This window comes from Cygnus olor, chromosome 10 (genome assembly GCF_009769625.2).
Source record: "Cygnus olor isolate bCygOlo1 chromosome 10, bCygOlo1.pri.v2, whole genome shotgun sequence".
In the NCBI taxonomy this organism is placed as follows: Eukaryota; Metazoa; Chordata; class Aves; order Anseriformes; family Anatidae; genus Cygnus; species Cygnus olor.
Genome location: NC_049178.1, coordinates 19,556,781 through 19,582,107, shown reverse-complemented (window position 1 = coordinate 19,582,107; position 25,327 = coordinate 19,556,781). Strand labels below are relative to the sequence as shown.

The 25,327-nt window shown below is 38.7% G+C and overlaps 1 protein-coding gene across 5 annotated transcripts in view; it reads right to left on the bottom strand.

Moving 5' to 3' along the window:
- Positions 1 to 25,327, bottom strand: part of CNTN6 (contactin 6) — a 143,617-nt gene that overhangs the window by 114,155 nt on the left and 4,135 nt on the right. For 4 of the 5 annotated variants that reach the window (XM_040568941.1, XM_040568939.1, XM_040568937.1 and 1 more), the window contains exon 2: positions 508 to 642. In XM_040568941.1, coding sequence (XP_040424875.1) covers positions 508 to 562 — 55 coding nt within the window. In that variant the 5' untranslated portion in view covers positions 563 to 642. Of the gene's footprint in view, positions 1 to 507; positions 643 to 11,460; positions 11,563 to 25,327 lie in introns of those variants that run through there. The other variant, XM_040568938.1, reaches the window with a different exon arrangement.

Genomic DNA, 25,327 nt, shown 5'->3' with positions numbered 1-25,327 from the left:
GTTCTGGATTTCATCGATGAATGTTTACAATTGTCTTTAATTTAAATGTGATTTAAAGGTACTTTACTAGTACAGAGGCATTCTGAGGGTTTGGTATACCTTTAAGTGTGAGCACTAAGCCATCCAGACAATACTCACTAAGGTATTCTGGTTTTTTAAACTTGCTGGCTTGGGAGTTTCTTACACTGTGGCTAAGAAATGCATGCGCATGCATGTGCTTGCTGTTAGCAAAGTGAAAATTGTAATTTTTTCTCAACGCTACAGCTTAGAATATTTTTTAAAGCTATTTGCTGAAGTACAGTTTCTTATGATCTTGAAACACGCTTTCCTGGTTCAAAGGCAGCAACTGGTGGTTTTTTAAATTAAAAGATGTTCTAATGAAAAGCTCCTTAGTCACTTGTTCATGCAAATAAGTACTGTTAGTTTTGGTAATTGCTTCCTTTCTAGAAGAATTATGATACTGATACAGATTTATCAATCACAAACACTAATAGTGGAACATTTTACCTGTGCTGCAGCTCATGAATGGCAGCAGAATTATTAGTTTCCATAGCAACACCATCTCCACTTTCTAAGGTCAAAAATTCCTCCCATCCAATCAGCGGAAAGTAAAGTGTGTCTTCCTGTGACTACCTTGATATTCTGTAAAAACAGGAAGAGATATTGGGTAATTAAAGTAGAGATTCAGAACAAATGCCCCAATTTCCCTGTGTAAAATCCTGTTCTTCTGCACCACTGAAGATTCAGACACATACAACGCAATAAATCAGGATCATCCCAACATAAAATTAATTCCAGAAAGACACAAAGCTGGAAATGAGCTCCATGAAAAGCATATGTAATATCTGAGACCCATCCATCCTCTCCTTACAGCACAGAGAACACAAGCACAGGACCAAGTTTCTCCAAGCGAGAAAGCAAAATCTGTGCTTGGTGCATTCACCAGACACGGCTGGGTTAGGAGAAAGGGTGTTCGCAAGTACTGTTCTTGCCTGCTAAATGTTAGTCACACTTTATGAAGTTTCTTGCCTTATAGTAGTCTGCCTTCTAATCCAGGAGAGGATCCTTTGGTGAATGTAAATGTAACATAAGCAGTTACTGGTGCAGAATGGGAGCTCTCATGTGGGAGGAAAAAGCAATATAATGTTTTATATGTACTACACAAAAACAAACAACAACAACTTTTTTTTTTTTTTTTGGTCATCAGGTTTATTCTTCAGAAATGAAACACGCACCCACAAGGATTTACATAACAACTTGCTTTAATTTCCTTTGACATTTCAGTCAATATATGATGAATTAAACCAGGAAAAAAAATATGTGTTTGGCCTTCACTCCTAAAGGGTAAACTTGTAATTTACTGTTGAGAATCAGTTCATAAAGGAGCTGAAAAGAGAAATCACTTAAAAAATGGGCTTACAAAATCATAAAATCATTCTAAACCCTTTAAGTGCTAAAAAAATTTCCCCCGAGAAATTGCATTTATGAGCCATGTTTAGGGATCCATAACCTCTTCTCATTTGTCTCATTTTTCATACCAGTGTGAAAAAAATCATACAGGGTTGCCCTAAAATTTAGTACCGATGTGAATGAGAAAGATGGTTTTTAGCAAATGAAGAAATTCAATTCTTTTGGAAATCATCCCACATTCAACTCTTTTGGAAATCATCTCACTTTTATAAGGAATCTAATTCTGTTCACATGTTTTTATAAGCTTCACCTAAGAGTTGTAGGTGGTCTCAGGGCTCTACAGGTATCTCTCTGCACATATCAACCTGGTGCACCATTGCCAGTTGCCATTTCAGGTGGGGAATGATCAAACCTTGACAGGCTGCCAAATTTTTTTTGGAAAAGAAAAAAAAAAAAAGGATGAAAAAAGCAGTTTCTTTTAATCTTTTGTAGGGTTCTACCTCACACACATCCAGGGTAAGAGAAGCACTTTAGTGTTATTTAAGTGTAAATGGCTTGAGCTCTTTAAAAAGAAAAATGAAATCCAAGTTTGGATAATTCTGTTGAAACAGAAATTGAGTTATATGGTACTTTTATACATCAGGCAATCCTGCTCCAAGCAATATTAAATGCACCTAAAATGTACTTAGCAAATGTTTTTCATCCTTCAGAGATTTACAGTGATACAAGACTTTCCGTAACTTCCTTGGGAAACCCTGATAATGTTGTCAATTTAAAAATTATTCCTAGATTTGGTTATAAAAGCCTTTATTTGTTGACTCTCAATAGACACGGATTTCTCTCTATAGTTTTTGCATGTTTGGAAAGCATTATTGTATCTTATATTAGAGGATTCCTACTTTGTTTATCCTTAATCATTATTTTACCTTGTCTCTTCTGGATTATTTCGGCATAGCAAGCACTTTTCTTTAAGCACACTGCCCAGAGCTGGGCACAGTCGCCCACCTGAGGAACCAGTGCCAAACAGCTGTTTGCTATTTTCACATCCCCAAATGAAGGTTGCTTTATTTTATTTTATTTTATTTATTTATTTATTTTAAACTTGCATTCAGTTCAGGCTCCACTCTAACCCCTTCTTTAAACCTCCTGCCTATACTGAAGGTGTGCATCGATTATTTCTACCTAAGTGTGAAACCTTGTACTTTTCCTTATTGAATTGGATCATACTTATTTCACACACTCTCTTCTGTTTGTCAATATTTGTCTCAAAGCTGGTGTACACATCATGGATATTTAAGACTAAAAAAAAAAATCTTATCTTTTTTACTTGTCCTTCCTAAACAGGATGTACCCTTTCAGATCAATACTGCAGACATGGCAATTGTTATCTGGTTTTGTTTGCCAGTTAAGGGAGAGTTTTTCTTATTTACTAAAGTTTCATGTTAATTCCTCCCATGTCTTATATTATTTTTGTGACTTTGACTTCTCCTTATGTCCCTGCCTTCCCCTGTTTCCCAGTTTTATCCTTTTTCTAATGCTGGGTTCACAGGAGGCATCTGTTGTCTGCAGGAAGGTTCCTCAAACAACCACGACCTGTGTGTCCAGCAGCACCTCTGGGAGAGGAGGCTCAAAGTGCCCATTTACTGACAGAGCACCTTGTTGGATGTGAATGGGCTCTGGTAGCAGCAGCGGATAAGAAGCAGTATTTGTCGATGCTTTACCCTTGTTTTGCTGAAGTTATTGCAATGAATTTTGCACATTCCCATGAGCTGTGTTTCCTTGGCGTTTCTATTTGCATTCATCTCCTGTGCTGGATGTTTTTCTCTTGTTGTTTTCCTGGATATGGGCAGCAAGCATTTCCCAGTGCTGCCCACTCTGCTCCCACCCAACTCCGTTTCCTCAGGTTCTCGCAAACACGTTCTGTTTCTTGTCATTAAGTATTTACCATGCGAGTTATTTTGCACGCACCTGCTGAAATTCCTTTTAAAGGTGCAACTGTTGCCAAAGGCACTAATTATGGCTCAAAAGAAAAAGGACTTAAACGCTCCAATATTACTCATGTGCTTTCCAGGGGGAATATTTTGAATCACAGAAAATCACCAATACAACCCAATTAACTGATCACATGCTTCCTCTTCCAAGATACTCGCCCTTTACTACAAGGACAGTTTCTTCCAAAAAAAAATCTGTTTACTCGTCCTCTCTTTCAATTATATGTAAGTCTTTTGGAACCAAGAAGCAAATACCTCCTGCTGACAGTATCCAGAATATATTTACAAAAATATTCATATTCCTGTAGGCTATTGATTAATCTCCAGAACTGTAGCTCCTTCTGAGGCTGCAAATCTGGGGCATTACTGCAGATAAACCTATATATATATGTATATATATATGTGTGTATATATATATATATATATAGGTTTCCTGTAAGTAACCCAACTGTTTTACTTATTTCACTGACAAACACAAGGACCTAACTGGCAAGCAGGCACTTAATAATTTTTACAGTGTCTTTCCAACAGCAGCTTCCATGGGATTATTTACTGTCAAACTAAATCAAGAATAAATGAAAAAAAAAATGAAATATTTATGACATAAGAAAAATCTGGTTCAGACTAGAAACCCCAAACTGGCATTAAATCAAGAAATGTAACAAGATAAATTGTGCCATCATACTCTTTGTTTTCTGGATGTAACACTATCACTTATTATAATTGTTATGTCACAGTTTGAACCATCGGTCTGGATAGATAGATGGAAAACAAAGTATGCTAAATATGATCATTGGGGGAAACATTACATTTTCCCCTAAAAATACTGATTGCATGTCCATTTGTCAACAGGGTGTAATTTATACAAATATGTTTGTTACAGAAGTAGTCAGCATCATATTTTTTATTTTTTTTTTTTATTTTTTTTATTTTTTTCTGTCAGAGAAGTCACTAGGAAATGACTCAATCCACGGATATTTTTTAGCTGCCAGTTTTTCTTCTCATCTGTCAGGGAAGGAAACCTATATAATCCTGAGACATCCAGATGTGATATGTGGGACATACAGGTGCAAATCTGAGATGAACAGACAGAAATGCTGCATCGGAAATAAGGTGGCTGCTATGAGTTTCTGGGAAACCCACTGGTCAGCTATGCCACTGCCTGGCCAAGCCGTGCATCACCTGCTTCCCATTGCAAATGCTCCAGGTAATGTTATTGGAGAGAAAGGGTACAAAAATATTACTTTCATCCCAACATTTATTTTGGGATATCTGGAATATTGACAATTTCCATCTAAACATGGGATATGGGCAGAGGAATTAACTCAGTGACGTTGCACTTAGCACACAGAGGGAAAGCTATTTTAGCATGTGTCCTAAACTTGTAATTATATTGCTTTTTTTTTTTTTTTTTTTTTTTTCCCTCCTGAAAATTAGATCTGGAAGGGATAAGATATAGATTCATTCATTAATGAAAGTGGTCTGACATACATTTAATGCAGTAACATAAATGCTAATATTTTGCTCATTATTTCATAGTTTGAACAGAGGTTTAAAGTATTGTCTTGGCTTTAGGTTGTGAGACCCATACTTTCTTCTACTGCTTATTTTTTTTGAGTAACAAAACATTTACAAGATCAAGTCTTTGACAAAGAGGAAAATGCAATTATAGTGTCATCTGAGCTTTCATGAAAATATGCAACATTTCACATTTCTGCCACAACTGTCTGTTACCATTGTAAAAGCAAAAAGGAGTCAGTTCAGGTGGCAAACTGACATCTTTCCAAGGTAAAAGTTGTCAGGCAGTGGGAATGATGAGATTTTGCTCTTAGCTAAATTCAAGAAAATTGACATTTTTACCCATGGCAAAATGTAGCTGTGTTTGCAGAAGGAGTAACTTTTTGACCTGGTGAAAGAAGCAGTGGTTAACAACAGGGATTTGGGGCAAAATTCCCCAGTGATGCTGGCAGAGGAGCTTCAATCCGGAGCCCGTATATTGGTGTAACTACCTATAGAAAGAGATCTGTGGAATGCATGTAGGAGGAAAAGGATAAAAATGTGGAGATAAGAGGCTATAATCCAGGGAGTGCATGCATAGCCTTTTTATTCTGCAGCCTCAGCTTTCCCTCCCACCAGCTTCCACACATCTATATTATCTTTTGAATTTGGCCTTACATACTTTTGTATTCTTCGTCTGCCAGGAAATAAGCTGAGTCTGTCCCAGCTAGGCTTGCATTCTTGGCACACCATAGCTCCTGATCTCTATATTGTCTCCTGAGCACCTGATTTGAAGGCATCTAATGTGAATTTTCTCATGAATGCCAATGATATACAGCTACATTTTTCTTTTCAAACTTTTTATCCCTGAGGCGCTTTCTGCACTCAAACTATTTTCCAGATATCCATAACAGACTGAATAGCAAATACTTGTAACTACCAGAGCAGAAGCAGAAAAGACCAGCTTTACAGGTTCCAGCAAGATTTACCTATGCTGTTGTAGTACTTACTGCTTGTTTAAAATTATTGAACTATATTTCAAAAGGAGAAAAGTACCTGACTTTATTTAACTAAGGTGTCTGATACTTATTACCCTTATATTCCCTTTTTCACAAAAAGACTTGAATTGTCATTTGTTTTTCATTCCTGACTCCTATTGCCTGCTTTCCTAGAGAAACAGAAAATACTGTAGTTTATTTGTAATTCAAATTCATTATGTAAATCTTTTGGGGGGATTCAAATCTTATCTCTTCAAAACATTTTCCAAAATTCTAACAGTTCATTGTGTTTCAGGTGACATTGGGATCAATATAGCATGTGACAATATGGATGGTTTTATTCCTTAAACTCCCCACTTTAAGGCACCACATTGGTGTATGAGGGGTAATGGACTGGACTCTACTTTTGTGTCTGTGATGGGTCATTTCAGCTCTCCATATGGATTGAATGGTATTGAAATAAGCATGTATGATGGCCATAACTGGCTTACTGAATAATAACAGGACAAGGCAAAAGGCTTGGGCTGAGCAAGCTGTCAAAAAGGATCTACCACCCCTCCGTCAGTTGAACCTACTCATCCCATGACGAAGGATTCTTCTGAGGATTTACTCCTTTTTCTTATGAGTACAAGAGGTAACAGAATTTTCACATTTTAAAAATCATTTTGATTTTTCATACAGATTCATTTTCACTGAAAGCAGCATTTATAAAGCTTTACGCCATATCTTTGAATATTGTCCAGTGAGGATTGCAATGGAAGCATAAACTGTCTGGATCTGCTTGGAAGCAGAAACCCTCCTGTCCTAACAATGCACTGCAGAAAGTACCCATGTGCTCCGTGTGCAGTTAGCATCCTGCTAGCATTGCTCTGGCAATGCCCTGGGAAGATGTCGGAGCCATACACTTTCATCGGAACATTGTGAATATATGCACCGATGTCATGCAACAGCACAACCATTTGCATGGGCATTCACAACTGGAAGTAACTGAGTCTCAATAGGACAGAGGCAATGCGAGGATTTGCTGTTATTTAACCCAAACATAAAGACTGAAAGATACAAACCCGAGTGTGTTGAGCTGTTGACATATCAGCATAAAAATGTCTTTCAACAGTAAAATGCTTAAGTTGTAATGAATTTAACTTTGTAATACAATCACAGCCCTTGTGCTTAACCAATCCTTAGGAAAGCACAGTAAAGGTACAGTTATTGCATATGGTCCATGTTGTTTGAAGCATTTTTACTAGTAATTTTATTTTATTGTATTGTATTGTATTTTATTTTATTTTATTTATTTTATTTTATTTTATTTTATTTTATTTATTTTATTATTTTATTTTATTTTATTATTTTATTTTATTTTATTTTATTATTTTATTTTATTTTATTTTATTTATTTTTCAGTTTACACACTATGCAATGCCAATAATCATTCTGAAAAGGTTTTCTCCTGGGCAGCATAAAATTTTGCTACTCACACTTCAGCGCTGTTGGTAGTGTTTCCTTGTAACTTAGGAGATGTAGACATATTAGCTTTTTACATATGCATGTGTCTATATGTATGCAAGTCTGTATATATATACATAGTACAAACAAAGGTATAAATTGCTTCAATCATCTCAACTGTAGTAATTTTTTTAACATGAGATTACAGTGTTATTTCTACTCTTTGCAGTGATATGTATGATAAATAAAGACAAAAATATTTCAACATGGCATAGCAGGATAAAACTGGCCCAGAAATTGGTTTAATCTGAAGAGTGGTGAAGTCTTTTCTATCCATTACAAACCCTGTCTGGTCTATTGGTTTCTTACTTTGAGACACATTAATCTGCGTGGGGAATGTTAGGGTGCCCTTGTGCAGCCAATATACCTCCCTTCAGGGTATGTCTTCACACCTGCAGCCTTTCAAGAACAACACTGAGCTGTGCCAAGTGTTGGCTTCGGTCCAGACTCATCTCCAGATATATTTCAGGGAAATGATAAAACTAAAATATTCTTCCAATTCAGGTTAACCCTGCCCAGAACAGTAAATGGCATTCAAATGAACTGCTTAGCCCATTACCAGAACCACAGGCCCTGATTTCATTACAAATAAAATCCCAGAAATTTGATTCCTCTTTATTTATTTCCTTTTCCTTGATTTCTGTAGCCACTTATGCCTGGCTTTGTATATAAACATGTTGTGGCTCAAGTCAGTTAAAGACAATGTATGGTTACAGAGTCAACCCTTTAGTTTATAGTAATTACTATTTGTATTCTCCAGCACATGTAGGATTACCTGTTGGAATACCACTTATATGTAAGACTGCCCAAATTGAGGATAGTACAGAATATTTGACACTTAATTGAGGCAAGTCATCATATGCATTTTTTAAAATATTCAGTGAATGATTGTTTTCTGTTAGTTAGTCACCCCACATTACCCTATATAATGTAAAAAGCAATTGTATCAGCTTAAGTAGTTTAGAAACATATATCGTGAAGATTAGTATTCATTACTGATATTCCTGGAGGCGGCAGCAAGGATCAGCATCCATTTACAATGAGTAAGCTGCTCAACTTTAAGATCTTAAAACGTGATATCAAGAACCACAAGGACTCATACCCCACTACAATTGTGCTTCAGTTTCAACTATATGTGTCTCAGTGCTAAGTATCCTCTGCTTCTAGCAGAAATTATCGCTTCTGATTTCAGGAAAATGTCTTTGCTACAGTAAATTTGTAATGAGGATAAGCCTAGGTGTCTTTGACAGTGGATTGGTAGCCTGCAACTCTTTTCATAAACTAAACAGAAGTGAGGCAGAAGCAGAGTGAGGTAAAGCAGAGTAATTATTTATCTTACGTTGTTTGACAGAAAGAAAAATGTCAGCCACAAAAGCTTCCTGGGGCAAAATGGATAACCTTAAAGAAAGATTTGCAGCAGTGATAGCAGTATTTAGCAGTGACTGCCATGTTTCCAGCAACTGAGGGAAGACAAAACTAATTCAAGCTTAGAAGTTTCTGTAGGCAATATTTACAGTGCTTTGCCAAAAGCTTATGTGCTATTGACCTGCTATCTCTTTGCATTTGCAGATACACCAGTCTTGGATGCGTGCTGGAAGAATTAAACTCAAATACAATTTTCCATTTCTTTTCCATTTTTGTTTGCAGCTTAAGTCTTGTGTTGTATAGCACGCAGTATGTATGAAAATAGAAAAAACAAAATATATTACATAAGTTACTAGACTTGAGAGTATGTTAAGTTCCTGGCCCAGCTGTGTAACGCAGTCATAGCCTCAGCCATCTCCTGATGGAGTCAAGATCCAGGTATTCCCCAACCTTTTACAGAAGATTTTCACTAAAAGAAGGTGGACTGACCTACATATGTTTCAGTCATTCCCCCATCTGGATGACTGCAAGACCTCACAATGACAGGAACAAGATCTAATGCCACTTTAGTTCCAATACAACGCTTAGGTCACCTAGCCCTTTTTTCCACTTACCAGGACAGAGCTCTCTTGCTCTTTTAGTTTCATCCCTTGCCATGCCCCTGTATCAGCACAAGGACTATCATCTGTCATCAAAATCTTTTCAGAGAAAAAATTGAAACAATCATAATCATTAAGCATTTAAATAATGCTGTATATACCAAAGCAGTATTCATTATCAGACCTGTGGAAAGTTCAAGTTCTCATGTAGAACCTACTAATCAGAATAGTTAAATAAAGACATTTCAGAAGGATTTTAACATCTATTACAACATGATGGCAATTTAAGCCATACATGAGCTTTATATAAGGGCTTGGATTATGACTTCAAAATTCATGTGTCATTCAGGTTATTCATCCTGGTGTAGGACTTTCCATCTCTTTTTCTTGTAACTGACAGAACTACAAGGGCAAAATATGATAGCTGCACACATTCTTCAGATAAAATACTGCTGCTATCACTTAACTTCTATATATGTAGAAGTGGACATTCACACGTGTATGAAACCTGCCCTATAAGTTTGGATGACATGGCAGCTTCAAACTAATCTTTGGACATCTCTGCAAACTACAGAAGAGAACAACGTCCATGTGAATTAGAGTTAAAAAGTTTTTAACATATAGATAATTTCCAGCAATTAGAAGATTCTCTGCTGATCACTCAATACAGTCTATAGTAATTACTGAACAAACATTGAGATGGAAAAAGTCTGATAAGAAAGGCTGTAGAAGTTTGGTCGAAGTGTAAGTGTGGACCAATTTTCAATAAAATACATTATGAAATACTTGGAGAGTTCTGAAAGTATTAAATTTACCAAACCTGAAAATATAACTTGTGAACTAATTATCATATTTATTTTAACATAGTCATAAAACACTAAAACTAAATATTTAAATGTTACCCAAATACTAAAAGCGTGCATTATTCTTCATGCATAAAAAGTTTAATTTCTACTTAATACATGTGAGTAAAAGCTTAAGAACTCTAGAAAACAGCCTTCCAAATATTATCAGTTTAATAATGATAAGAACCTTGATTCTATTCCAATTGAAGTTAGTAGCAAAATTCCCATTTCTTCAGTAAAATGGGATCAAAATTAGAATGTCTTCAAAAGATACTGTGTAGGTTTCTTCAAGGATGGGGATATTAATAAAGGAACTGCTGATAAAGCTTTACAATGATATCTTGAAGACTTCACCTCTTTCAAGATCTCATGCAGGTAGTGGTTGTTTCAATATGAGCCTTATATCACAGGAACACTTTAATTTGTGCCACCACAAAGTCTGCTATTCAGAGTTTTCATTGTAATCTTTTGCTTGCTTCGTATTTAATATCACAGACCTTTTTATTAAAATCCATATTAGAGGTATCGTGATATCTTTCTGGGGCTCTCCTTTGAAACAAAATAATAGCCTTTAGTAAAAAAAACTCTTCCTCCTGCATTCCTTATACCTCTATACCTCCAGCTGGCGGCTGTGCAGTGGATCGCAGTGCGTGGAGGTTCAGGTCACCTCATTTGGTTCCTACCACTCCTGCTGAGGGCAAACTACTGCATTACACAAAAGCATAATAATGAGGCCCCGACACCCAGCAATTTATCTGCCTTTATCTGGCACCCAGTCCTTGAGCTAAAGGGCGAGGGGATTTCCCCGCAACAGCTCACAGATCTCTGATCAGCATGCAGCAGGAATTCACTGTTCGCTGGGAGAGTCCCCCTTTTTATTGTTCTTGGCTTGTTGATGGATCATACATTTACTGGCACAGAATCTCATTTGCAGTTTATTGCTCTAACATCTGAAATGATCTCTCTCTCTCGCATTTCATTGTTGCTCACTGTTTGTTATTTCTCCCAATTACAGCCAGCCAGCTTCAGATGCTGGGCTCCCAAGCCCAGCACGAGCGCCAGTTGCTCGTCATTGCAGCACCTGGCTAGCAGCTTCTTCTACGTAAAAAAATACTGCTGTGGACAGTTTATTAAGAAACTATTCATTTTCATATTCCCTATTCTGGAGAAGAGAAAGGATGAATTACATACTTTGCATGCACAGCATGTCAGGCACAAGGTATGAAAGAAAGCAAGACATGACATGTACCATGAGTGGTTCTGACTCAGTATTAAACATGACACTTGGAAAGACATGGTGCATCGAGTGTCCCCTGTCCGCTCCCTGGGCTCCCTTCTGGGGCTACAAACATCCTGGGACAACTTGTCAGAAAAAAAATAAAAAAAAAAAAAAAATCAGGTTTTCCCAGATAAACAAGATACCACAGAAAAGCTGTAGGAAAGGAAAGAAAGCTAAGACTTTGTGGAACCCAGTCTCAAGGCAACACCTGGGGGTTCCCGTGCCCAATGCAGTGTGGTTGCACGCTGTGCCCAGAGACCCACCAACCCACCAAAAGCTCCTCCTAAAGTCAGCGTGCGGTTGAGCAGGACATCGGTGGAGTCAGTCCTTTTTGAAGAGCTGGAGAAACACTCTTTTGGACCAGGGGCCTGGAGAAATTCCTTCGGAAGGGGAGCAGGGGGTGTGCCTGTCACTGCTGCCTTGGGAATTCAGGGATTAGTGTTCATATTTGTAAACAAAGCCCAAAGTGAAAACAGAGCTAATTTTGGACAAGAACCTGGAAATCTGCCAAGTTATTAACAAGTGGTCTTCAGCCTGACAGAAGGTATTAACGACACCATGAATGTAAATTATTAACCTCAGATTTCCCCAGAGAGCTGTCAGGAAATATTTAGATTTTGTAATAGCCGTGCATTGCTCTGCAGCAACAAATAAGGAGGCTGGGACTATTTCTGTGCTGACCTAGGAGGACAGAAATACTTACAGGTTAGATGAATTTAAACCAGCTGGCAATGAGACTATGTTGAATAATAAATAATATAAATAGGAACCAGGCAGGACAGTAATGCCAGGGTGACTTTAAGATTAGCTGAACCATACATGGCCATTATTTTTGCCTAAGATGAAGTCTCTAATCATTTTATTTGCATGCATATATGCATGCATATGTGTCAGGAGGGACAGTTAATTTCAGGGCTTATTGTTTAACAAGTAAATGATTCAGCGTGAAATGATGATCCTTATCATTCCCTTCCTCCTTGGTGATGTTATTTCTGTTTATTGCTATTATTTAGAATCTCCTTGATATTGAGGAAAAGAAGAAAATAATCAAGCTGGATTCTATGTGAAATCGGACTTAATTCATCATAATCTATGTTTTTTAAGACAGGGAGTAGAATAGCAGAGTGATTGTACTAGTGTCTAGACAGGGAACAAACATGTTTATTCACCTGTTCTGCTTGAGCAACAGATCTGGATGCTGGTGGAATTCAGAAAATGGAAAGGAGAGGGAAGTCCTTTAAACAAACCCAAGGAGAAAAGGGCTAGAGTTTCTAGCAGCTTCATTGTGCCAAGTACCTTTCCTATAGAAGGTTTTTTGTGTGCTACAACAGAAGAGAGAAGCAGAGGGCTCTCATGCTGGCTTAACAATAACTAAATCCATAACCAAGGAAAAGTTGGCTGAAGGTCTGTCATTAAAACACAAGTTTATCCCCTACCATTCCACTCGTAATAGCCATGCCAGTGTCAAGCCAACTGAGCCCAGTTATCATTTAGCTACAATGAAGTTTATTGTCCTGGTTTTAATCATTTAATACTCCAGGAACAGAGATGCTGGTAATACTTTAAATTATTCCTATCACCTTGCAGTTGTGACTTTTTATTATTATTAATTATTATTTTTTTATTATTAGTCTGAATTTGGGGGGAAACAAACCACACAGCAGCAGGAAGCAGAGTCCTAAGCCTTTCCCCAGTTAAATAATGGCACAGGTCCTCTATTTCAGCTATGCTCATGGTTTTAATATCATAAATCTGGCCGATTAGTCCTTGATTGTATGTTCAGTCCTGAAAAAATTACCAGAGAGAGCTGCTTTACAGTATTTTGTCTCCACAACTGTGAGACAAGTACGAGCATGTAAAGGGCAATGCCCCTGCAAGGGCTGTAGTCCATGCACTGGATAAGCCGGAGAGGAGGAAGGCCAAGGGGCTGGAAACTGGGTGATGTTTCCCTGGCCAACCAAGCCTGATCTGGGTGAACAGAAGGCCCGCCATTCTCAATTAAGGCTCAGAAGATAAATGATTTATTAGGATTTAATAAAATATAAATAGCCATGTCTTTCTTTAACAACTTGCCACATATCAGACATTAAGCACTGTTTTGATTTTTAGAAGACGATGGTCGTGTTTCAAAGCATAGTACAGCTTACAGACTTTATTTTTCTATTTAAATTAGCAATTTGTAAAGAAAACATGGTTATGAGCTGTGTTGTTGAATATATAAGGAGAAGCACATGTTAATGTGATCTAAATATAAGCACAAGGTTAGAGGCTCTTTTTATTTCAAAGAATCACTTGGCACATTTAAAATAAGACCAGCCTATTTTCCCTTTTCCTGCAATTAAATTTGCCTTTCTTTTTGCTGGGAATTCCACAGGCACATCTAGGTTCCCTCAAAGTTACTTCAAAGTCAGTTCACACCACATATACCAATTGCATCATGTTGCTTAAAAATTATGATGTTATTCTATGCCTAAGATTAATTGATTCTTGTTTGTTTATTAATGAATTTCTTCTGCAATCCATCCTGTTTCCTAGGGTTCATGTATGAGCTATTTGCTCATTCAGAGAGCAGACCTTACCAAGTGTCAGCAAGCGGGTAAGAGAAAGAGATAAACATTAATACTTTTGATTACATTAATTACTACTAGACTCCTGTTTTGTTCATAACAGATGATCTTTTTTAGAAACTGGTTTTATGTCTTGATAATTATACTGCACTCCAAATGAGTCACACTTATAAGTATCAGTACATTTGCATCTGCTGGATATGCAGCAGTCAATTTATATAGATTCAGAATATGTTAGAAAAGCAAAATGTTAGCTTGAATAGTAATCAGTATTTATACATGTTTTCTCTTCCTGGATACACTAAAGAGATTTGAGCGTGAGCTTACTATTCTGGAGGTGTTCTCATTTTTTGACACGTAAACAGGTTTGGATACTCCAGTGCTGTAAGTAGGAATAGCTTTGAGCTTTATGGGGAAATGTTAATTTACGCCAGCCAGGAATGAGAACCAAAGACACTTTGGGAAAAAATAAATAAATAAATAAAAATAAAAGCCTTTACATTTATCTGCTGTATGATAAGGGTAATGATTTTATTTCGGATTTTCTAATATGGAGAGAGGTAATATTTAAGATAACTTTAGCCTTAATGTATGCACTTATTTAATATGTATCACTCTAAAATTCTGAACTGTGAAAGCCCATGAAAACTATCTGCATCAAACCTGACCATGGCTGGATATAAATATTTAGCAAGCAATTTTGACTGGCATTGAGCTTTTTTTTGTTTGTTTGTTTTGTTTTGTTTTGTTTTAGGCAGAACCTCCTTTCCATTTCTGCTTTGTTTTCTCCTCTATTAGATTGTACATTGAAAGCTAATAGGACTTTAACCTGTTTTCTTGTAACATCAATGCTCTGAGAAGCCTCTTTTTTACTCTCTTATTCAGTACTTTCATTTAGACTCTATTTATACACCAAAATATGTTGTTTGAGGAAATTGCACAATGCCAAATGTCCTGTTATAATACAATAAATAAATAAATAAGTAGTGAATGAAACACACAGCTATCTTACTCCAGGCCATTTTGAGGAGCATTTGTTTTGCAATGTACTTATGCAAATGATTCTTCCGATTAAGTACCCCAAAATATAACTAGGTGCTAGGGAACTATACACATCTCTCAATATAGTCCCAAGCATCTAGGTAACCTGCACTGCATTCAAAAATTAACAAGAAAAATTGCTGTAATGAAGAAATCCTAAAGTTTTGAATATTACTGTTGTGTAATTGAATGACAATGGTCATTATCCATCTTCATTATGAGCTGTTCTACATTCCTTTTTAATTCTCCTGTTGTCTTTTTTTCTATCCTAAATATTTCTGCATACTTCTTAAACAGTTGCTGCAATCTTAATCTGTACGTGGTTTTATTTTTGTTGTTGCAGAATAAGCGAAATGCACGAGGACAATTTTTCTTCCAAGATTTATGTGGCTGATCTCACTTTCCCAGCTTTGTTTTCAGACAGGAGTAGGTAGCACTGCTGTGACTCGTGATGTTCAGCTGATGGGGATGGGATTGTGTTTGTTTGTTTCTCAGGATTAGGCTCATGCAAGGAGAAAGGAGTACTGCAGGCAAAATCCTCCATGTGGATCTACGACCAGACTTACACTCTTTTTTTTCTTTTAAGTGCTAAAGAGCAGACTGCAAATATAGTCTATTATGAATTAATTCACAACGATCTAAGGAAACTTAGTTTCTCACTTTGATCTTGTTCTCTGTACTGTTCTTAGGTGACTGCATGATCCCTCTCCCTTTATGTTGGCCCAGTTTCTCAATCGCAGAGTGCAGGGCCACTGCTCAGCTCCTCTCCCGGCCCCTCCTCGCCGGCTGCTCTCAGGCAACACCCAGAATTAGCTGAGTACCCTCATCCATACAATAGAGACTTCTAGCATCTCTGAAAAACACTGATAACCCAGTCAAGAACACATCTCTTGCCAAGCAAAACCCCAAGTACCAATGTCTGTACACACACGTTAATCATTTTTCAACCCTCAAAAATACGGATCAACATTCTCTGCAGCATAAACTGAGCTATAGAGGTAGAGTAGCAGAAACAACTGAAGATGCTCCAAAATCCTCTCCTAGATGTCAGAATAATCCAGCCTGCATATAATAACCCTCATGCAGCTCTTCAAGCTCTCACAGCTGTATACAGTTATATAGGATCCTAAATCAAGAAGCAATCTTTTCCTTTTGACAATGATATAAAAAGGACCTCTTTTCTCTGCTTTCATACTTACATCAAACTGTTAGTTGTAAACTGTCCCTATTGTTGTTTTAACAGACTTTAAGAATATCAAAAAATAGTGAAGAGGATATTTCCTTATCCCCATATCACTTCCTTAACCCTTACCAAAAGCAAGGGTTGCTTTTGGAGGTTACTACTAACGTATATTATTTTAAGTATACTTTAGTTACTACTAAAGTATGTTATTTCTGCAGATCTCTTAGAAAGGTTGTCCTTTGTTTTAAGCCACAACTGCAAGTATGTTTAGAACCTGAAAATACATCCTGTCACAGTAAATCCTTGAGTGCATTTCTTAATAATGAATCACATTTACATTTTCCACATCAATAAAAATAAATCAAGTCAACAACCAAAATTTTCCCTATGTTTTGTAAAGGTGCCAAAAGGCAAATTATCTGCAAAAGCATAGGCTGGCTTTTTAATACAGCTAATACTTCTGTCCAGGGGACATCAAGAGAAGCACAAGACAACACAGAATTTAAAGAATCTTTAGACTGTAAACTTTCTGCTTCAGGGTCTGTCTAGTGCTAAGTTTGTAGAATGGTTGGTTCTTATCAATAGAGGTTACTAGTTAGCACAGTTTCAGATACTTGTGTGCATTCTTTGCTGTAGTTCCAGGACCGCTGTCTTATAAAATGCAAATTATGTATTTAAGTATTTTCCTGGAACTGTATTTTAGAAGATTCTTTCTCTGAAGGAGTAGTTTGATTGGTAAATCTGAACAGTCAACATTCCGTGGGCACATTCCACCCTCCCCTTCCCTCACCATCTCAGGTGTTTCCATGCAACAGGAATCCAAAACCTACAAAAAATAAAGTCTCATTTTGAAGTATTTCTGCATCCTTTTCCTAAGGCTCAAGAGACTTACGCAACTTTTAAGAAAGCTTGATGGGTTTGGTTGTAAAGCAACACTGAAACAGTAGCAGTCTAGCTTGAAAATAGTTGTTTCCTTGCTGTTCAAAACTATGGATGAACCTCTAGAACTACTATATAATAAACAAGCCAGAAGAACCACAATCTGATGCTCTTCCAAGCCCATCAAATCCATCTCAATGACTGCAGACAAATTATTGTATGAGTATGACTTTCAGCTTTGCATACCTGCAAAACTGCTCTATCAATATGTTTCTGCACATTTCCTTGGAGCTGTATTTGTAAAACCTCAAACTAGAGTTCAGCCTCTAATGGACTTAAATGCACTTCCTGTTTTGAAGAAGAGACATTGAGGAGGATCTTGAAGTGAAGTGTCTGCAGTTCTGTATGCTAATCATACTTTCACCGGAGTTATGTCCTTAGTAATGCAGATTGTTTCCTGGGATACTGCAGCACTTCCGCAACTTCTTGTCATCCACATGTTTGATTGCCCTCATAAATTGCACGTGGGCACTAATAACTTCTGCTGAGGTTACACTGCATGCCACTCTGATCGTTGACTCAGCCTCTCTCTCAGTCCAGGGTTTTCTCTAGTAGCATATGTTATAGGTTCAGCAGGAGTTTAGGAGATTGAATAGAGACAATAAGGAGAAGATGATGGGCTTACATTTCATTCCTGAATACATACATTTACTGATGATTTAAATGGTGAACTTTTTTTTTTTTCTTATAAAAGAATGTTGTTACTACATAGTAACAACAAACAATTTTTTCACCAGTTCTAGGCTAAGAGCAACAAATAAATGAATTGCACCCCCCTTTTGGTCCATTCCTCCTTGAAAAAAAATGATCATCTGTTAGGGGAAAGTGCAAGTATTAGGTGGGAAGGGATCCACTATCTTTAACTTTTATTTCCTTAATATGCAAATCAGTCCTCATCAGTGTGCAAGACCATCAACACATATTTCAATTTCTGTACACATCTGAATATATCAACCACAATTACATCATGTGGACGGTAAATCACATATTTATTAATGTAGCCAGTAAGCATCATACAAGGTCTGATTCAGCCTTATGAAAGTCAGGGAAATATATCCCGCTGACTTCAGGAAGATTTGGATCAGCTTTCTAAAGATTAGGATCTTCACTTAGCTTATGATACAATCACATACTGCAGCAAATAGGTTTATGCTCTGTGTGTGTGTACCTGTAGGTATACTCATACTTCAAGTAGGACCTACTGAGTAAAAGTTTCTTTTATGTTTGTGCATCTGTCTCAAACAAACAAATGAACACACAAAAAAAGGCTCATTTACCTTTGACACTGTACGGGTAAAAAAACGACATTGCTTACAGGTCAACGTATATTGCAAAGGGAAATTTTATATTAGAAAATAACATCTTAGTACTAAATACAGAACATTACAGTGTATTTCACAACTGTGGTAGGTTTCATTCTTTCTGGAGGGTTTTCCAGCCCTCCTGATCCAATTCACAAAAGCCATGCTGACCTGCACCCGAGTCCCCCTCACGTGCAGAAGTGCTGGGGAAGTGAGCACCACCTTGCCTTCCTGGTATTAGTCACATCCAGCTGAAAGTTACTATCAGAAAATAAACATAAAGTACGTAACTATCCTATAACATCTCTTCTACACTCACATCCTGTGATGTGTGGTGCAAGGGTGAAAAAGTCCCTTTCACAAGGTTTATAGCCTCATAAGTTTTCTTCAGTTATTGCTCAGAGCATCTCATGCTACCCTCTGTAAAATCCATGTGGCCAACCTGTGAAGCTACAAGCTAACAACGGTGCTGATATAAATAAAAGTTGTCCCTTGCAGAAAACTTCAGGCAGTTTGTGTTGGTTTATTTTGGTCTCATTAGGATGCCACAACATGATAAATGATTTAGGTTAAGGGTAATTTAGTTTATGGCACAATAGGCACGAAAGGTTATTCCTTCTTATGCCCTTCTCACATAAAATCTACCTTAAAAAAGTAAAGTCTTTATGTCTCAATAAACAGAAGCCACATAGATATTGTGTAACAAATTACATATTGGATAACAATCTATAAAATTTTATTGGCTTATGAGGTTTGCATTGATTTGAATTTCACCCAAAAGCAAAGCATTACCGTTTCTCCAAAACACTAAAATAAAAGGAAAACAGAAATCTCCATTATAGTCTTTCAAAAGTGTAGCCACCAGAAACAACTCTGAACAATGCAATCAAACTCCTGGAAATAGCCTAGAGTTCACCTTAGAACTTTTCCTTGCATGATCGAGAAAGACTTGCAAATCAGCTCCAGCGAGGAATTTAGCACCGAGGTTCACCACAAAGCCAAGAAACTGCTTCTGACACCGGGCTGTAATTGCAAGACAATTTTGTGAAGTTACGTTGCCACATTTCGCTGTGAGGTGTTGGTGGTTTACTGTTTGTATGAGCGATACAGCTGCACGGAATTGTGGAGGAAATATCAGAGGTCGTGCTCTTCATTTTACACAACTATCTGTTTTATGAAATGTGGAGTTCTCTGGGAAAGAAAGTAAATGTAGGTCATGGTGAAGCTGGAGAGACATCTTCCTTGGCCATTTGCACCTAAGGACCACAGGATATATATATATATATGAAGAAGAAGGATTGGAGATGTACTTTCTTTACATAGGCATGCAATAAAATCTACTGATCCTTAAAGTAAGGAGGTGATGCACAAACAAGTCTGGTATCACTGGTGTTAAATACTATCACTCAATCCAGAGGACACTAGTGGCTGTGCATTTGAGCCAGAATTACTTCACACACCTTTTGGTGGATGAGACTAAAATACCGATATTTTACAAGCCTTTTTTCAGTGATACACATTCCATGGCAGAATGCAACCTCTCAACTGCAAACACCTTCAGTGCAATCACATTCATTGTATTTGATCCTGTCCATTGGGCTGTGCCTTGTCGAGAGCCGATCACCAGGTGCAGCCTGTGCAATTAGCCACTTCAATAACCAGTGGGTCTGATGAACTACAGCACAGGCTGCTCTATTGTTCAGAATAAATGAGATGGTATAAATGCTGTGACAGGCAATAATGCATTGGTAATAGTGTATACAGCCATTAAACCTAGTGCATAAAAGGGCCACTGAAATATGTATAAAAATTAAAACCGTACTTTTACTGAAGTGTTTTCTTAAATTAATTTTCTATTTTCTACCTCCTGGTTTGGCCAATATAGCTTTGAAATGTGAACTTTAAGGAAAGTTAATAATAAGGATCCCACCTGTTTTTATTTCAGCGACACTTGTACTTATGTGTCCTTGATACTTTTAACACATCCAAAGGTAGCAGTCAGCACGCGGGCACACAAGGTCCATAGCACCGATTTGGGTTTGATTTTGCCCTATTTACAAACAAATGGCAGTAATTTGCAGTATAGCCTTCTGCAGGACAGAGTTGAAAATCCCCAGTAACTGACATCTTTGGGATTTTCCTTTTTTCATTCTTTCTTGCAATTTTTAGTTTTTCCTCTTTATCAGAACTCAGTTCAATGCCCTGACCGCATCTGTGGCCAGTGCTGCAGCAGCAGCAATTTGGGCAGTGAGACCCATTGGTGCCTACACAGCTACAGGGCTGAGGTGCCTGATATTTTCCAAAACAAGCTGGCACTGCTTTTGCCTCTCAGCATTTACACAATTAATTTCTTACCCAAATCATATTCCTTACCACAATTAATTTCTTACGCAAATCAATTCCAAGAAAATTATTGCTTGTTAATTTTCAACATCATATTACAGAGTAAGTGGGGATTAGGAGCATCTTTGGGAAAAGAAAAAATGCTTGAGTCTCTCACAATCCATTTCTAAAGTTTTTGTGGGTTTTGTTCATTTGTTTTTGAGAGTTTTTTGTTTTATTTTGTTCCGGTTTTGTTTTTGTTTTGGTCTCAAAATACTACTTTTGCATCTGTGGGTACAAGTGAGCTGTTCACTATGATTCTATGATTGGACTGAGCAGGGTCCCTGGTTAGGCAGTGTGTGGGGCTTATTTTTGAGTACCTCTGCTTGCTGCCCGAGCGACCTCAGCACTGTCAAACAAAGCATTTTCCTGCTAATTCCTTATAGGGCTTAGGTGGATTCTGAATCAATCTGGCTGAGAAAGTCAGCCAGACAAAGAGGTATAATCGTGACATGGTTAGTCATTTATATTTTACCTGAATCAGTGCTTAAGGTACCTTTTGTCAGTTCGTATGCTTCACACATAACTTTTATCCTACCATTTTTTGACAGAAGTTAGACTTTGAGTATCTCTTCCCTATGTCTTCCGAATCAGTCTTCTGAATTCCTAACCCAAAGTTTAATATCATCCATTATTCAACACCTAGGCTAACAATAAGGCTAACTTTAAAACTAGTAATCTCTCAGTAAAGCTGTGCAATTAATGCTGAAATACCTCAAGTACAGAATAATACCAAGTAGTGCTCCCCATAGCCTTCCTCAGAGCATCCCAAAATACCAATAGTCTTCCTGAAGTCTCTAGTTATCAAACATTCTTGAGATTTAGTGGTAGACTCTGGCTCACCTAAGTAGATTTGTTTAAAATGCAGAATATTTTCCCTGCAAATTTAACCACAGACTCTCTATCCGCTCATAGTTTACCCATTTTATGCCAGGTTTCAATGATTAAAATGTCCTCCCAAGGCTGCTTAGTGTGCTAGTGAGCTTTGCCCACACTAGTTCGTTCTGTTGTTTTTATCATTTCTGGTTTGCCACATAAATGACACATAAATGACCCCGTGTTTTCTGTCCATGTGGCCCCCCGCAGCATTGCAGCCCCCACCTGCTCCTGCTCCCCCTGAGTCGGGATGAAGGGGGCTTCCACTTGCTGGAGTTTCACTTTTCCTCGTGGTTTTAGGCCACGGCCTGCACTTGGACAAGGCTTTTGCTTTGGATGCCTTTACAGTCTCCGTAGCTGCAGTAGTATATGTTTTATTTGAAAGCATTACATTTACTGCAATATAAAGAGGCCATTATTGCTTTGCTGTCTTCAAAGCTGGTCTTCCCCCCGCCAACTCCTTTGCTGATGTCTTGCTGGAGTTACACAGTATATGCTGGGCTTACTTATTCCTGCTTGCACTAGATACAACACAGTTATGTTTCTTCCCCCAAGCTCAGTGTCCTCAGAGGAGTATTTAGGTTAAGAGCAGTTTATTCCTGGCTGGAACTGCAGCAATTGCGAGCAGGTTCATAAGCCAGGATTCTCCTGTGCTGCAGGCAGCTACTAACAGCCCAGGTGATGTCTTGGATGGAGACAGAAGCGGGGAGGTGTGCAGCGACAGGGCACAAAAACGCTTGCTGCTGCAGCACGGATGGTGCTCAGGGCATGGTGGCAGCACAGGGTGGGAACGATGCCATTAACAGATAGACACAGGGAAAAGGGGCCAAATCCTCATAGCCCTCTTCTCAGCTCCCCCCTCCTCAGAAAAGATGAAAAGAAAGATGTGACAGCAGGGGCTGCCAGAGCCAGGAGCCCTGGCGGAGCAGTGGGAAGCGGGGGCAGGCGAGGGATATGGCACGGAACCCGCAGCAGCTCTGGGGTCTGCGCTTCAGCCTGCTGGACCCGATCAGGGTGCAAGCCCCTCCATACCATATCTCCAGCCTTGTCTGGGGAAGGTGTTTTCAGGGGTCCCAGCCTCAGGGCGGCCTCATCCTGCTCAGTACAGCACCGGCAGCCTGTGCTCACAGTACACTCATTCCTACGAGAATTCTCTCACTGCGGAACGAGTCTTTGCTTTGCTTTGTTTGCTTAACGTAAGATTGTACTTAGAAATAAATGAGTAACTGCTCCTATCTGAAGTGAAGATTTTCCTTTTCAGCAGAAGACATCCCTCTGGCAGGGCTTTCCCCTGTGGCTACGCTCCCACCAAACAGACAGCTACATGGCTGTCATACAGCCATACATATGCAGTTGGTAAATATTGTTATTTAATATGGATCTTCGGGTGAGGAAAGTGAGCCAGGACTGGAAACCCAGGCTAGCTCGTGGATATAGTGGAACAGAGGGACGAGAGAGGGGTTAGGGCAGTAGGGTTAGACCAGAACCTCTGACAGCTTCAGGGTGAGCAATATTGGAAAGAAGAGAGTTAAATGTGTATATATATATATGGCTTTTAGCTTTGCCTGATAGCTCCAGCAAGGACTGGGTCACCTCTGTGGAGAGGCTTCAGCAACATGTCATAGCTAATGATGTCAGTGCTGAGAAAAAGGTGGCAGTTTAAGTGAGTATAATAGGGGTAAAACCTCTAACCTGCTGTGCAGCCCGAATGCTCCTGTTAAGCCAGCAGACAAAACAATTTCTGGGAGAGAGGTGATTTTGTAGAATTTCCTCAGCCCCCAGCTCTGCCGGTGGTTACAGAGCCTCCCTGCTATTATCATCCAAAGGAAAGTGAAACCATTTGGGGATAAGTGCCTGAATTAAGGAAATTAACAGAACATCACCAGTTTGAGGAGAGCTTAAATGCCTCAGTACTAGGGACCTGCTACAGCACAGTACGGCAAACCACGCAGTGCTCACCAGTTACCATACAGGGCTGATCTGACTCTAAAGCAATCATTACAAACAGTTTCTGTAATAGCGGCAGCTACCAGACAGGCCAAAGAAGTGCAACCAAGGCACCAAGGACGATCAGCAACAGCGCTGGAGATGAGCCCAGACGCACAGCGTGGCTCCCCAAAGGCTGCGTACACCTTCTCCGCAGAGGACAGTCCCACAGAGCAAATAACATGCTTGGTTTTATTCATTTACCCTGTTCAAGGACAGACTTGTTGGGATCCAAAAGATGCTGGAAAGGCAGAGATGGACTCTGCAAACAAGCCCAACATCTGACAACCAAGACAATGGAGCAGAGCAATGGGAAACTGAGCCCATGCAGGATGCTGGGGAGCCCATGCGGAACAGGGGTCCATTTCAGGGGACACAAATCCACATTTTATCTGGATTTCTTTACAAATGGAGGAAGCACAGTTTATAGTAAGGCTTGCTCTGGTCCTGCTGTTTCTGTAATTTCATGGTAGGATTATCAGAAAGTGTTTGAAGAGATGAAGTTGCAGAAACTTCAGTGCTTTTAATCCCCATTTCTCTCACCAAAGGCACCACGCAGTGCTGTACACAGTGCCTGGGAGAAATGGGTTTAGGTTGGTGAAGTATAAGGTGCACCAGGCTTTCAGAGTTTTCCTCATTAGCTGAACCCTGGCATTTCTCTAAAATCTGTTCCTCCCCAAGTCAGTTAGCAATGAAGTCTGAGCACTGTGAAGTGTTCGATAGCTCAGTGTGATAGCACCAACTCACATGCAGTACCAGCTCTGACAATGTTTTCTATGGGAAGATTTCTTAAATATATGGGAAAAGTGGTGGAGCAAGGTTTCAGAATAGCCAGGAGTTTAGGTCATCAACAGTGAGGAAATTTCTGCTCTGCCTAAAGAGTGATCTTCTGTACCCCAGAGAGGGTCCTAATCCCAGACTGCTGACTGCTGTGGGCCCACCTCCCCCAGGGTTTGGTCATCTTGACCCTGGAAAAACCTTCCTGAGAAAGGCTGAGCAAGAACAGCAGTGTAATCCACCCGATCCAGGCTAGCAAATTAGCCACCGTTTTCCAGCCAAACCTTTCCCATGTCACAAGTTTAATTAGTTTCCTTGCAGGCTTTGCCATAGATAGGAACCTGGGATCTTCATGCTCTGGTTACAGCCATGGGACAGCACAGTTTGTGAAAAAATATGAAACAGTCCTCAGATTTCATCTGAGGAATCTCATATATAAAATGGATCCTATTGGTAGTCACATCAAGGTGTCCTGAAGCCAGGTGAGTACTTAGTTTAGAAAAATTAGCTGGCATCTTTAATTCCTTGAGAGGCATATGGGAGCTGTGACGGGAGCCCAAGAAGGTTATTGTGTACCTGGGTGGCTGGGTCACTCGTGTTTGTTTATAGCTAATAAAAACAGTTATCTGGAAGCCAATTATATCAGTTCCTGTATTATTACATTGTGTAAACAGCAAGGACATAACACTGTTTCTCTCATCTTTCTGCTGTTTTCTGTCTCTTTTAACAAGAGCATTACAGCAGATGCTGTCAAGAATTTTAATAAAACAAACTGTGTTTCTGAC